The following is a 14,704-nucleotide window of genomic DNA, read 5'->3' as shown; positions in this document are numbered from 1 at the left end:
GGTGGAACATGCAGTGCACTGTAAACTCTGTGCCTTGCGCTGTGCCTGGCTTGGCAATTTCTGCAAATGCTTGCACCGATTAGATTGCAAGATGCATAGCGTGTCGTTACAAAGCTCGATTTTTCACCAAAGGGTAAAATCGGGGCAATGTTTAAAATGTTTAATTTCAATTTTCACGTGCTTTGATATTGGCTGGGACAATTTCTTGCAACAGGTGCATTGAAAAGTGCAAGCTGACACGTGTGTTTGTACACTGACAGTCATGATGTTAGACATCTGATAAGGCAGTAAGCTTGTTTCTTGCAAACTCAGAAAACTTGCCAGTTAAAGTTATAAGCTGCTAAAGCTGCTCACTGTCGGGAATTGCATACAACAGGATTGGAACACACTGTATTAGCACTTTGTTCCATTAATTTCTGATTGCTATCACACGGCTTCAGTGTAAGCAGTTCATTTCTCTTTATCCTTGTAGGAAAGTATAGCAAATTCTGTTTGCTGTGCACAAGATGTTGCACACACAGGGCCTATGATTTTGTAGTGATGCCTTCTGCTCGATTTTGTGTCACTTTTATCATCCACCAATCTTGGCTGGCTGATGCTGTTGATAGCGTGGGCGGAGTGTCGCTCGGTTCACTGACAAAGTGCACAAAAAGCAATAGAATCGGAAAAGGCATAGCTACAAAATCACGACCCAGGTTGCTGCTTGTAGCAGTGTAGCAAGCATTACACAGTGGATGTTTATTTCAAAGTGAAACAACATTGTCTCGATAACCCGTCTGCACTGGTGCAACAGTCTGCCTACATTGTGAATGTGTGAGGCTCATCTATCACTGGTGACAGCACAACAGAAGGTGTTGCAAGGGGGAAGGCGAGGGGGGAGTATAACGGAGTCTCTGACACCTGTGCCAGCACTGTCTTTGTCATGTCGTCATCACTTGTCCAACAACTCTCTCACCTGACCACATTTCTCACCTTTTCCGCAAGTGTTCGGAAAGAACTAGGCCATCTGGCGTCCCAAGTTTGGCGTGGCTGGAATTGGTTGTGCTGCAATTTTGAGCACCTGAATTGTGGGAAAGGGCATAGTAGAAAGGGAGGGAGCTGTGACAGCTTCTAAAAATAAGGCTATGGGACTAACGGCTGGAACTGTCGGGGAATTTCCCAGTTCTGGGAGAGCTGGGAGATTCCTGTCCTAACCTCAGCTGACAAGCTCACCAGATGCAAATAATATTTTCCTGTTGAAACCAGAAAATCGAAAACCTTATTTATCAAGGACCGTATGTGGAATTTTTATTCATTGTGCCTTTGCATTTCTGTTTTTCTTCAGTGATTATTCCGTACATCCCTCCCCTTCACAGCAGAATATATAATGCTAGCCATACCACACAGGCTGAATGATTTTTTTTAATGCTCTGAAACGAATTGTGTTAAACTTAGTAAGCATGTTTGGCGTGTTTTTTTTTTCTTTTTCTTTTTTTGCTCACATCCGCGGCGGTAGTTTAACGCCTATGACGTTGCACTGCTTAAAACCGTAGAATTTTAATTTTCAGTTCGCGTCCCTATGGTGAACGTTCGCCTATCAATTGCTGTGCTTGTGTGAACTAAATGGCGTACACCAGCGCTTGTGCTCGCGATGCTACGATGGAGACAGTACGGCAGTACAGCCCACTTTGTGATGCACAAGTAGCGGCACGAGTATTATTGTGACCGCGTTGACGTAATGTTTTATGGTGCCCAAGGCGAAAGCTTGCCTAACTATGACGGACACCGCTTGCAAAATGGGGGAACGTTGACGCTGCATAAACGCATATGAGCGCTGTTACATTTCAACAGCTGCCGGTTCAAAGGCTACGGGACGGAGACGGACGCACGGCGCGGGCGAGAGGGAGCCGCAGCTGAACGTTGTAGGCATATAACAAAATCGACAAACGCCGCGCTCAGCTGACCGTTCTACGTTTCATGCTGTCTCTGCTCTTTTTTTCTCTCTCTCTCTCTTTCCTTTTTCTGCCTTGTGTTTTGGTGCGCCAACTTGCCTACAGTTCCTCCTCGCAACACAAATACAACTCCATGTGCTTTTCGCCACACCTTCTGCCGCGATGGATACTCTGGCCAATAAGCGCTAGGCCTCCGCGTACCACGTGACCTGCGCAGACCAATCGTCGGTTGCCGTTTTCAAATTTGGTTCCTCTTTGTCCTGGGCCTGTGCAACGAAAATTCGCAGTGAGCTTTCGTGCGGCCGTAGATTTTGCCTTTGCATTGCGTTTCCCCTTAGAAAATTGATTGTTGGAACCAATGTGAGCGTTTGTCAACGTCTTGGGCACACCGTTTGCGTCAAAACACGCAACAAGTAAGGTGAGTCGTTCAACGGGAGCGCCACCGATCTCGCGCGCTGCCTCCTAAACAAAGCCCCTTCCGGGGCGTCAGAGCTACGTGAACGTCCGCCGCGCCGACTAACCTCTCTTGCAGTGGTGTGACCGAATTTTCGGTGGTATTTCGAAAAGCAAAAATTATTTCGATAAAGGAAATTTCATGTTGTGGGCGCTAGCTGCAGGCGTCGAGCGAATCGGTACCGTGCGCGGTCGGCGAGCAGACATTTCGAAGAAGCCACTGCCGCGCGGTTGCCAAGAGAAGGCGCCGGGTTTGAAATGATCGCTTGTCGACCCGCTTTCAGATTTGCGATGCCGTCTTGTGTTATAATTACGCGCTTGGACACGTATCAGCGTCTGTCACATCTTAACTCGGCATTTACAACAGTAACAGCACGGTAGAAACCGACTCGCGAAAGAATCGCTGGCGGGAACAAGCTCCCGCGCAAGTTTGTCCCTCTGCAACGGTTCTTGTGGATTTGCAGAAGAGTCGGTTCTTGGTGCAAAGGCTTGCGGAGACCGTGGTCGTTACGCAGTGCATACGTCATTTGCAATCTGATTTCTGATGGCGCTTGGCGCACAATTTGAATTCGTGGCGTGAATTTCAAAAACTTCCACGCGCGAGTGGCGAAGACGTGCGCGAGGAACATTCTGTCGGACATAGTGCATTGCTGTCGAAAACGAAATAAACCTTTTAGCTTCGTGTGTGCTTTGGTCAAGCTTTAAACCTGACGATGTAGATGCGGGTCGGGTATGTGGAATGTGCTCGCCGACCTCTTATCGCTAGGTACAGGATCGAATGTCTGCTTACTTGGTACCGTGTCCGTCGGAACGAAGGGCAGAACTGGAGAAGGCGAACAGAAAACCAGACGAGACAAGGGCTATCTTGTCTTAAGCGCAAGTTAACGCCGGTCTTGGTATCTATTTATCTTCTTTGTGCGCTTTGCGTTTCAGTTCCGCGACTCAGATCGTCTCGCCGCTTTCTCAAAGGGCGCTTTCACTCGTCATCTGCGCAGCTCTCACTTAACTACTGTCGTGGCGGATGAATGGTGGATGAGACCACCCCTAATCCGGCAGGCTGCTTAACCATACCTGCTAATTTTTCGAATGTTGCATCAAGCTCTACAAAAAAAATTCTATGTTCGCTAGAAAGCTTAGCTCACTGTGCACTGACCATACCCTTGGAAGCCTTCAGACGGTGAAAGGACACCATTCGACAAATTTCTGAATTCAGACACATTTCTGATGCTGGCGAAATAAGCCGTTGCAAAGACCCAGAAAACGTCACTGTGATCTAGCAAATAATGTGTTACATGTCGGTTGCTGCAGTTCCCGCTTTGCCAATTTAGAATGTAACTAAATCATTGTTATGGTGCGTATGTATCCCACGAACTCTGAGAATCGGTTGTTATGCGAAGCATTTTGCAGGTAGCTGGTTATCAAGTATCACTTGGGCTTCTGCTCTCTACTACATGGACAAAGATGTTTGTGTAAGGTGCGAAATTTTGTCTGCAGTGTTGCAACAGCAGCTAGGCAACGGTGAAGATGACGGCAGGATGACCGATTTGTTGTGCCACACAGCACATAACTTTAGGTTTATTCGATTCAGCCAAGCTTCTCTGCACCTATTAACGGTGCGCTGTACATAGGCCTTCGATTCCCCGAGGTGCAGCGGTGCACCCTGCATCTCCGTGCTTGATTGAACGAGGTGCAGGACAAGGTGCCGCCGCGGTGTAGCACGCCCTTGAACTTTGCTGTGAGTGGGACTGGCACCACCTGCACGTTTTCGTTTGTGGTACTGTGCACCTTTTCTGAATCGTACAAACCTTTTGTAATGTCATGCGGGACTTGTGTTTTTGCAGTACACTGTTCGCAGACTAGGTGGACATGCAAACACCGAGTAGGTAGAATGAAATGTGCAAAATGACGATGCAGAGATGTGAAGAAGACTAAGGCAATATGGGATGCTTCTTGGGGGAAGAATGGTCGCAAGAGGTAAATGGCCACACATATAAATATATTTAAGCTTTCTGTACCTTTAGGTTTATATCTTTATGTAGGATTAGCCAAAAGATATGCAGATGCCCAGGAATGGGTAGCCCAAATAAATATATAATTTATAATATATAAATATAAGAAATTTTAAGAACATCAAAGAAGCCATTCTTCTTGATGGCATGAAAAAGAGGCACCACAAAGAGAACACAAGTGAGGCCCGCTGTGACAAATTAGTTCAGAAGGAGTTGTTCTTGGGCAAGTTGGTGTGCTTTACTATACTTTCTCGTGTTCTCTGTGGTATCTGCTTTTTGCACCATCGAGAAGCAATATATAGTAAACTGCACTAACTTTCCTAGCAAAAAAGTTCTTTTGATCAAAGAAGCCATTGAATACTATACACTATTCTTCTTTGATGTCTGTCTGCTTTTGAGATATCTACAAGCCAACATCATATGTGTCAGTTTGATGTCGTGATTTAACATTTGATTGCACAGGACAAAGAGGCAGTCCCTGGCACTACTTCATCGATCAGAATTCTGTGCTATATATGTCGTAGAAGTGGCACACACCAGAACGGTGTAGCCTAAATACCAGATGTCAAAGAAAGGGCTGTATATCATGCACTATTTCATGGAGAGGTATTTTTTGCCTCGGAAGGATACTTATGAGCTAACATTATATATGCAGATGCTACGCCGTGACTTATTGTTTCATTACGCATAAGAGATTTGCGGTGACTGGCATCTGATTTATTCAATAGAAATTAGGTAATACTAACCGGCTTGCCATACAAGAACTCAAGGATTTAGCCTAATAATGCTTACACTAAAATGCATGCTGCCCCACCCACCCCCCTAATTGCTCTTAAGTTTAGAATTCACAGGATGGCATTTGCCGGCTAACAAAGGTTAATATTTCATTCACAGCTGCCGTCATGGAGCTATACGAGGAGGCATTCAAGTTACAGGAGATGATTGAGTCAGACATGCGCGCCGAGATGTCGCCGTCGGGAGGTGACCTGCGTTGCGGCATGGTCGACGACTCGCTCGATGCCTTCGATCCGCCCTCGGTCTGGACCACAGGCATCTCGCTTATCTCCGATCTGGACGGCCTTGAGGGCCTGCTGGTTGACCCGCAGACGGGCCTGCCATCACACCACCGTTCCTCCACAGGCTCCGGCACGCTGCAACTGAACGTCACGCTTGCGGCCGTCACCACCGCAGCCACAACAGGTGCGGGAGTGACATGTGGCACTGTGCTTGTTTAGCTGTGCACTCTTGAGGGCAAAAGGTTTTAAGCTGGGTTAAGGAAGGTGTCACAACGATATGAAGCGTAAGCGGCGAGATTGCGCAAGCATCTTGCTTCACAAATGTCTGCTTTGCCTCGTATGTCGTAAAGTAGGCGATGATCAATTTGCGCTCCCGCCTCACCATGCAGACATAAGTGTGACACCAACGAATCACAAGCGTACAAACGAACGTTCGGAAAGCAAGATGCGAGAGAAAGCTTAAATTTTACCTCGCCCCTCTAGAAATTTCATAAATCTCGGTGAGAATGGCAACAAACAGACAAGGTGGAAAACACCTCGAAGTCTTGGTTAACGTTGCATTGTTTGTCCAGCAAGGCCAGTAGTCCGTGTAGGCGGCAGTGTCTGTGTACTAATTTTTGTTCGGAAGGCCTTGAGCTATTGCATATCAACTCGATAAAGAGAGCCATCAGGTTAATATTCTGCTTACCACAGCACCAATCATTATGCTTGAATACGAGGACTGCATGGGAGCTGCGCTTCTGACTATATGTGTTATTTTATGACTCGGAAGCTATAGTTATGTGTGAGCGCTCGCTGTTAGTAGGCGTTGGTGTACACTTGGGGTACAGAAACTGTTCAAGTTTCAAGCTCTTTATTTAGGTAGTCAAGAGTCTGATGGAATCCTGTCCAGTCAGGCAAATGCACGCTTAAGCGGAAAATTGGGTTACTGACCAAGTTCGTTTTGACTTGGTCAGTGACCCAGTTCTCTGCTCAAAGTTCTGGTGTGGTTTACTGGCACTTGTTGGAAAGCGCTTTGCATTTACTAACGCCAGCATGTGACAAGCCGAACGCCTTGCACGGGGTTCCTTATGCTGTCGCAATTTCATTATTTTCTATCGATGAGCTTCTGAGAGACATAGTCATTGTACTGGCATACGTTGAAGGCACTCATTAGAGTGTTATGCGAGAGTCATTAGAGTCGTTCAATAAGTGCCCTGGCACCACAGCTCCCACCATGCAGACCACGTCGTCTACAACGTCCTTAGACCAGCTGAGTGTGCAACCCATGTCGTCCCCGTCGTCGCCGGACGACGACGCGGGCATGGTGGCGTCGCTGCAAGAAATGGCAGCAGCCGATGATGCCCTGGCACCTGGTTCCTACCCTAAGCCAGCCTACTCGTACTCATGTCTCATTGCCATGGCACTGCGGAATAGCAGCACAGGCAGCCTTCCTGTCAACGAGATCTACAGCTTCATGACGTAAGTGGCACTGGGCGACTGTCATGTCTCATCTTGCTATAGGGCAGGCTGTGGCATTTCCAGGTGCATCACTTCTATACTCTTTGCCTGCTTCAACTTTGCAAGCACCATGTTTCCAGAAGTATAGGGAGCCGAAGAAAAAATTGCAAAACATACTGCTGATAAACAGAACTTAAAAGAATAGTGTTGTGGCACCATTGTTGATGCACAGTCAACTTGTTTACAAGTACAAGAGTTTATGTGGCATGGCTTCTGCAAACAAAAGCTTAATTTCTGCATGGTGCATTGTTTGGGCATACAATGCAGGCCCTGAGCTTTGTGCCAGCCCTGTCTCACTGCACGTACTACGCTCCATAAATTTTTGAAGCCAATAGCACAGCTTAGCGCTGTTATACACCAGTGTTATAGATCTGGGCTCTTATTGCTAGCTGCATGTCTTGACTGTATGAGCTCAGGCTATTTGCTTTCTAGCTTCATCAACATTTTGGAACTGCCCAATGAATGGGATCGTGCAAGTTGCCATTGTCACCCGTTTGCTGCTGTCAGTATCTGTGTCGTCCGACTTCTGTTGTACAGTGCTCATCTCTTTATCAACCTTTCCTCTGTGCCGAGATTGTCAGCCTGTTGGCGAGCACTGGCATGGTGACAACTCTCATAATATTCGTTCTGGGTGGTGGGCACGTAATGCAGGGAGAACTTCCCATACTTTCGGACGGCACCGAGCGGGTGGAAGAACTCGGTGCGCCACAACCTGTCCCTGAACAAGTGCTTCGAGAAGATTGAGAAGCCAGGGGCGCAGCAGCGCAAGGGCTGCCTCTGGACTTTGAACCCGGCTCGAGCGGCCAAGATGCACGACGAGCTTCTCAAGTGGAGTCGCAAGGACCCTGCAGCCATTCGGAGAAGCATGGCCAACCCCGAGCGCCTCGAACTGCTCGAACGTGGCCAGTCCCTGTCCACAAATACTACTCCTGGTGACTCTTCACTCAACAACGATGAGGAGGGCTGACAACCCGGTCCCGTCCAGACCGAATCGCGCCCCTAGTCAGACGGACTGCACACACGCTCCAGGTGCTCGCTTGACACTAGGGCCCAAGGCCCGGTCTTCTCTGCGGTAGCCGCAGTCGAGCGCAACTCTGAATGGAGTGTGGACATCTTTGATTCTTGGCTGCACGATCTGCCGCCAAAGGTGCTGCATCGGTATAGTGCATCTTTCTGGGGCACCGTTGTGATAAGTCTGAGCACCAAAGCACCGCTGTTGTTTCAGCTTCTCCGGTTTAGGCTCGCCCGGTCAAAGCACGTCTGTCCATCACTGCTGTCACATATCACCGACACTACTCTATTAGATTGACTACTACGTCATTGGTGAATCAAGGTAGTGCGCCAGATTGTAAAAAAAAAACGAAACCAGTGGTTGTGGCATGGTCGGTAGTCGGTGCAAGAGAATTGAAAAGACTGCATTTTGTACTTCCTCACAGGTGGCCTCTAAAATGCTGCAACTCTGTGCGTGACAAGAGGTTCTGCAGGTGGTGCCTTCCGGTGCAGGATAGTGTTGACGCAAATGGACGAAGTTGTGTTGTGCATTTCCTAAAAGCACATATTTATACATAGTCACTCTCCGGTGTCGCCATTTGCTAGGCAAGCACCCAAAGCAAACAAAATGAATTTGAAGGGGCGTAGCACAAAGGGGGGGGGGGGGGGGGCATAATTATACTCTGGCTACCCTGTCATTTTCAAAGGAAGTTCCTTTTGGTAGCTGCTATACACAGTTGGATTCAGTGGTCGACCAGCTTCGCAGATGTACGAAGAATGCTCTCAAGAAGGGTATGACTGGCCATTCACTCCCAAGCGTTACGCACACACGATTGCCCTGAAAAACTTCGCATGAAGCAAAGTTCATTGCATATATTGAAAATTTCACCTTAGGAGTAAAGTTAAAAAGCAAAACAGTTATATCAGAGTAAAGATTTGAGCCAGCGGGCCTACTGTTGTGAGAACATTGCACGAAGCACATAAGTGTGCTTTGAGTATTTCTAAGAAAGCAACATTGGCCTTGCAAACAATTTAAAAAACTCGCTTTAGGTGAAAGGTTCCCTGTAACATAGTACGTTTCAGTGTTATTAGTCTAATCAGTCGGTAGGGTAGTTTTACCCATGTGGGCAGTAGGTGCCTGCCACCTGTGTAATCATGCAGGATGTGTAAATGAAGCCTCATAATAATGAAGTTGCGTCCGACATGAAAGCATATTATTATTAATTTGTAATAATCATACATTCATTACATACGGCTATTGGCCAGAAACATATTTACATTATACCTGGTGATTCGTTATATGAAGGTTCAATTGCACTGCACTTGGGAGTGTGCAAAGTTTAGCCACAGCTATACAGACATTCCATACAGCAGTAAGACGGATTTTGAGTGGAACTGTAGAAAGACGTTTGCAAGGTGTCACCATTAGCTACAAAGACCCCTGTAGTGGTGCATGCCAGTCACATTCAAACACGCAAAACTGACTAGTGCTTATCGAAAAATATGCAAACATAGTGGCTATTTACGGTGCAAGAGCCCCAGCAAGAACTTCACCTAATTCATTGCTGTGCAAAGCTTCCACGACAAGCATAAAAACAGCTACGATTCACATTTAAAAGGATAAGGAACACAACAGAGTTTATTCACGTCGCAAATAGTTTTACTGCTTATGAACATGTGAGCAGATAGCCCCGTGAACTGCGATTGTGTGGGAACGATTGAAAAGCGTGCATCTGTGAGAGGCCATCTTCAGTGACTTGCAGAACCTGGGTGTGATTCGCTGCTAAAACGGTGCCACCTGGATGTGCAAGCAGCTCCTGATCTCAAGAGACTTCCAGCCTTTTTTGGGGGGTCCCCGTGGCGAAGAGGAGACTATTTATTGACGACGTCCATCCGAGCGGACACCCCTCCAAGTATACGGAGGCGGCGGTTCTGTCCCCTGAAATGTGGGGGCAGAGAAGACAGTTTACGGAATGCGTCGACGAACTGCAAGGACGAAACGGTGTTGTGAAACTGGTTTCGCCTGCAACTTTGGTGCTGTACATTCTTTTTCTTGCGTGCAAAGAGGCAAGAATACGATGCTGCATTTCGCCGGTGGCTTATGTTCGTGGGGAAAAAACAAGGGGAAAACGAACATGGGGGAAGGGAGTCTTCGACAATGCATTGAGTCATTTACGCACTGTGCCTCTTCGACAGTCTGGTGTAATACGAGATGCGAAGGGGTAGCATGGTCTCTGCCCAAGTGATGATTTTTGTGCACTTTATTTTCACCGGGTCATCTTCCTGTCAGTTTTTTTTTTTTTTCTCACTGAAGTCATAAAGAGTATATTAACACAAAAGACTGGCGAGTCCCATCACTGAGCATGAGTAAAAAAGAACACAAGATGCAACCATTAAGTCAAGCTGAATTTTCATATAAGTGCCTTACTGCCAACAAATCTTTTACAAGTGAAGATGACAGGAAATGGCACAATGAAAATGCAAGAGCCAGCTTCTAGTGGCATCCCATTTCTAATTGGTAAATAGTAAATTATTACCAGTAAGGCGACTATCTTGCATTCAAGCCCCCGAAACATGAATTTCTTTTTACTGCTGGACACTTGCTCATGTGACCTCTTTACATAGCTTCCAGCCCTGTTTGCGTGAGTTGTGCATACTGAACTGCACATCAGTAGCACCCGGAAAACCAGGACCTAAATTGCTGATTTGGCACAGTATTCCTGTGTGATGCCAATGTGTGGATAACGCATTGCTGCCCGTTTTTCTCCAGACTCGAACTGCTGCAACCAGGAGGCGTACCGTCCGTGAAATTTTCTTGGGCGAGCACGCTCCGTTTACATAGAAACGGAGTTTACGTGCTTCGTTACGTGGCGAGCTTACTTCGTTTACAATACTCCATTAAGTGGCAAGCATACTCCGTTTACATCCTCTTTTACGGCGCAAGTATACTCCATATACGTAGCAGGTAACGTTGCAAAAGCTACACAAGCAGTGCATCTGAAGTCTCACTCCGCACATTGTTTTTTTACCTGCGATTCTCTTGCAGAATAGCTGCTTCGTGTAGAAGATGTTTCCTACTCTGCATGGTCTAAAAAGACCATACAGAGTTTTTTTTTTTTTTTTTTTTAATATTGCTTGCGGCAGTTGTAGTCCTTGAGTTAGACTACTCGAGGCAGCGGACATTATTTCACCAGAAATTAAGATGCGTAAGAGACTAACTTTTATACTTTATGGCACATATTGCAATTTATGAAATTGTAGCCGGTGAGCTTACAAAGCATATCCACTTGGAATGAACTATAAGGATTGCATGGGCTTCGAGATAGGTGCCCTGAAACTTGCAGTAATAAGTACAAAAGTAACGAACGCCCATGTATTTCATTGCAACCTTTAGGAATTAATATCTCGAGATTGGCGCATTCCTGAAAATTCATTCCTAGTGGGTACACCTCATGAACTCTCTAGCTGCAATTCGTAAATAACAAAATGTGCTGTTGATATTTAAACAGTGAATTAGTGATTTTTTTAATTTCTTCATTATGCATTTTGATTTTTCGTGCAAATATCCACCTCCAAGTAATCCAGCTCAACGACTAGAATTATGGTATGTGCCAGAGTCAATTTTAAAATATTCTGCATGGTCTAAAAAAAAGCACCCGGTATATTTCAACTAGAACTTGTGGGCACTAGGGATTGTCAGATTAAGTATTCTATTAAGTTGCTAAAACATGTCAGTCGCTCACACTAGGCTCGCATCTTAACCCATGTGATGTAATACATACGTCGTATTTTGCAAGATAAAAGTGCGAGAGCCAATTTTATGTCAGATTACATGATGCGTGCCTCTGTCTTTCATGTGTGATGCACTATTTTTCAGTTGCGAAAGCAAGCAGTGAGAGAAGTCGCTCTAGCCTTCCTAGTGTTGCCTGCTATAAGTGAATAGGAGTATGTTGTGCAAGAGAACTGGTCCAACATAGATTGGCCATTCCACCAGTTGATTACTTTAATCGGTAAACCTAAAGCCCTGTGCGAGTGTGAAACTTGCGCTATAGTGAGCATACAGAGCAGCAGCACAGTTGAGTTACAGGCATGAAATGAACACGGACCGTCACCACTTACGTCAAGTACAATGACATAGTCGTCCTTGAGCCTCCTGCGAGAGTCCTTCTTGAGGACACGACACCTGGGAAAAAAGAACAAGAAGAGTCCAATGGTATGGCTTTTCACTTTCTTTCGGCAACTTGCATGTAAATAGCAGGGTATCGAACCGAAAACTGGGAGAAAAATATTTTTCTCCTATTGCAATATTAAGATTTTTTCACTAAAGCGATACCGAAAGGAGGGAAAAATTTGAAATTTTCGGTTCAGGGTGGTCACCTTTTCTGGAGCTTTTGATCCATGTATTGCCTCTACTTGTGACTAAACTATGCTACCTCATTTGTAAATGTGCGCCATCTTGCCATGATTTTAAAAGTAGCAGCTCCGTTGGTACAGCTTTCAGCGTATTGTGTCGGGAGGCAGACTACGTGTTGTGTTTACGCGACAATATTTGCATCGCATCTGATGCCTGGACTCGCCAGGCTGCGATGTGTGCAAAGCACCCGAGACAGTGAGGTGCATACACTTGTTGCTTGTCCCTGGTACGACTGTGAACGGCAGGCATTGATCTCTTTGTCAGCCACTTATCAACACGCTGTTCAGTAAAAAAGTGTTACTGGGCCACTGACCGAACATATCAATGAAGCATGCCATCAAGGCTCTATTAGATTGTTTTGTTAATGCAGGCCCAGATTCAAGGCTGAGACAAACGGGAACGTGTATATAGTCGCATCCTACTACTGTCTGTCCACCATCATTCTCACTCGTCTATTTTTCTCCTTTTCCCTTTCCCGCTGAGCAGAGTAGCAGCGTCCCTGCATTTCCTCAATATATTCCCTCTCTCTCTCACAATAAAGCTTTGCTTCAGATTCCAGCACTGGTGTTGGATCTGCATAATTCTCTTGTAACGTCTACATGCAGCTTGAACAAGTGGCGTAGTCTTTCAGTGCAGTTTAGCAGCAGCAAAGAGTTCTTCCAACATAAATTTGTGCTCTCTTCCTGTAATTGTTCTTTGGTTTGAACTGTCAACCAGAACCAGTTTGAACTGTCAATCTTTTGTTTCGGAGTTGAACTGGAGCTGAAACATTCTAGGTAAGCCAAAACAAAAAGAAATTTTGTTTGCCACTTAAATAGTTTGCCACTTAAATAGTTGCAAGGGCAACCAAATGCCGTGAAATATATGACTTACTGCTAGTACACGTTAAACTATACACACTATGGCAACTGCGGTTTCAGGTATTATAGCCACAGAAATCCTTTTCTTTTTCTTAATTTTTCCATGCTGGTGCTAATCTTCAACTGGATTACGCTGCTGTGATATCTGCGCATAAACTGCAAGTACTTGACAGTAGAAAGCGAAAAAAAAGGCGCCGGACTGTAGTGCAGTCGAATGCGTCGGCCTACGCTATAAGGCACTACAGAGCGGTCGTACTCTGGCTTTTCCTGGAAGGTCCCATATCGTCTCCTAAGCACGTGCCTTCATGCAGTCGTCGATCTCGCAAGACGACGCGCATGCAACCGCCGCAACTTTGGCCGGCGTCCAGATGAAACCGGGAACGGGTTTCTAGGAAGCGCGGATCTCCGTACGTGGCTTTTGTTCTTTCTTCCGCCGCAAAAAAAGAAAAAGGTTGCCGATTTGCGTCCGTAGTAGCCACCGTACAGAAAGGCACGAGCTGCTTCTCATTAGCAATCGCGCGTTTGCGTATGTCGCCCGAATAAATCGCGCCGTTCAAAAATGGTCACTCACAGACAGCAAACTGCGCCCACGATGGCGGCAACGATGAACGCCGTGGAGAGCACGAGCAGTGCGACGAACACCTTGGGGTCGATCATGATGGGACGCCGATGACGCCTCGCGATGCATGACCAGCAGAGGCTGCGCGCGGTCTAGCCGGAGAGTCCACCTGCAACCGCTGAAGCTGCCATACCGCAGCCAACGCTGCTTCTGTTGTAGCGGACGAGTAGACTCGGTTCACCGTGGCGTGCAGTGTCCACGACCGTCACCTCGAGAGATAGTGGTTTTGAAACGCGCGCTTCGCACTCCGGCGCGGTATCGCAGTCAAGAGGCTCCGAGGACGCTGGCAGAACCGCGGTCGCGTCGGCGACGCTTTCGCGAAGCACACATGGCACGGTGAAGCCGCGCTGGTAACAAGCCCTCGCCTCCCGCGGCGATGAGGGGTCCAGGTGCATCCCCGCAGCCGATGTGCGGGCGAGGAGGTCCCCCGTTGCAGCTGCCGATTGACGCGGTCCTGTTTGGGTGGTGCCGGGCGTGATCCGTTCCCCCCCCCCTCTCCTCGACGGGGCAGTCGAGCGCGAAAGCGGCGGGGCAGCTTGCCAGGAAGAAGAGCCGCGATCCCGACGATCGAGAGCGGCGTGGGGGCGCACTTACTGCCGGGGAAACCGAAACACATTCGTGCGGGCCATCGATGCTGCCGCGTGTCGACGAGGAGGCGACGGACCGCGGAAAGCACGAAATCTAGCGGCGCTCCATTCTGGTTTTCGAAAGCGGGCGCGCACATCTCTGAGGAAGCAACAAGACTTGGACAGGCTCAAGACGTCGATGCGCGAATCTCGCCGCCCTCGTCGAAGCTCCGCTGGTCACAGAATACGGTGCACTCAGCTGGCTAGCCAGCCTTGATCCATCCACTCGATCCCCTTGCGGTGACGTACGCGACCCGTGAGCGCCCGTCCATGCCCGACTCCCATT

General features: G+C 47.3%; 1 protein-coding gene and 1 long non-coding RNA gene across 2 annotated transcripts; one reads left to right on the top strand and one right to left on the bottom strand.

Moving 5' to 3' along the window:
• The first annotated feature begins 314 nt into the window (after nucleotides 1–314).
• Nucleotides 315–11,730, top strand: LOC126517724 (uncharacterized). Its single transcript, XM_050167515.3, has 4 exons — nucleotides 315–2,349; nucleotides 5,288–5,593; nucleotides 6,618–6,870; nucleotides 7,561–11,730. Exons 2-4 carry the CDS (start codon nucleotides 5,296–5,298, stop codon nucleotides 7,874–7,876), a joined length of 867 nt encoding a protein of 288 aa, XP_050023472.1. The 5' UTR covers nucleotides 315–2,349; nucleotides 5,288–5,295; the 3' UTR covers nucleotides 7,877–11,730.
• On the bottom strand, nucleotides 9,511–14,577 carry LOC140214225 (uncharacterized). Its single transcript, XR_011891153.1, has 3 exons — nucleotides 13,745–14,577; nucleotides 12,019–12,082; nucleotides 9,511–9,838 (listed from the first exon to the last, which is right to left on the bottom strand). It is a non-coding gene; the product is annotated as an uncharacterized lncRNA (long non-coding RNA).
• Nucleotides 14,578–14,704: the final 127 nt, after the last annotated feature.

The sequence above is a fragment of the Dermacentor andersoni genome, chromosome 11 (assembly GCF_023375885.2).
Source record: "Dermacentor andersoni chromosome 11, qqDerAnde1_hic_scaffold, whole genome shotgun sequence".
In the NCBI taxonomy this organism is placed as follows: Eukaryota; Metazoa; Arthropoda; class Arachnida; order Ixodida; family Ixodidae; genus Dermacentor; species Dermacentor andersoni.
Note: the sequence above shows the minus strand (reverse complement) of the source record. Positions and strands in the feature narration are given on the sequence as shown.

What these genes read in the sequence shown, in the direction of transcription:
- LOC126517724 (XM_050167515.3), top strand. Translation starts at nt 5,296, where the DNA reads ATGGAGCTATACGAGGAGGCATTCAAGTTACAGGAGATGATTGAGTCA. An exon ending in CACCACCGCAGCCACAACAG is followed by an intron (nt 5,594 to 6,617) that starts GTGCGGGAGTGA and finishes CTGGCACCACAG; the next exon opens with CTCCCACCATGCAGACCACG. An exon ending in GAGATCTACAGCTTCATGAC is followed by an intron (nt 6,871 to 7,560) that starts GTAAGTGGCACT and finishes CACGTAATGCAG; the next exon opens with GGAGAACTTCCCATACTTTC.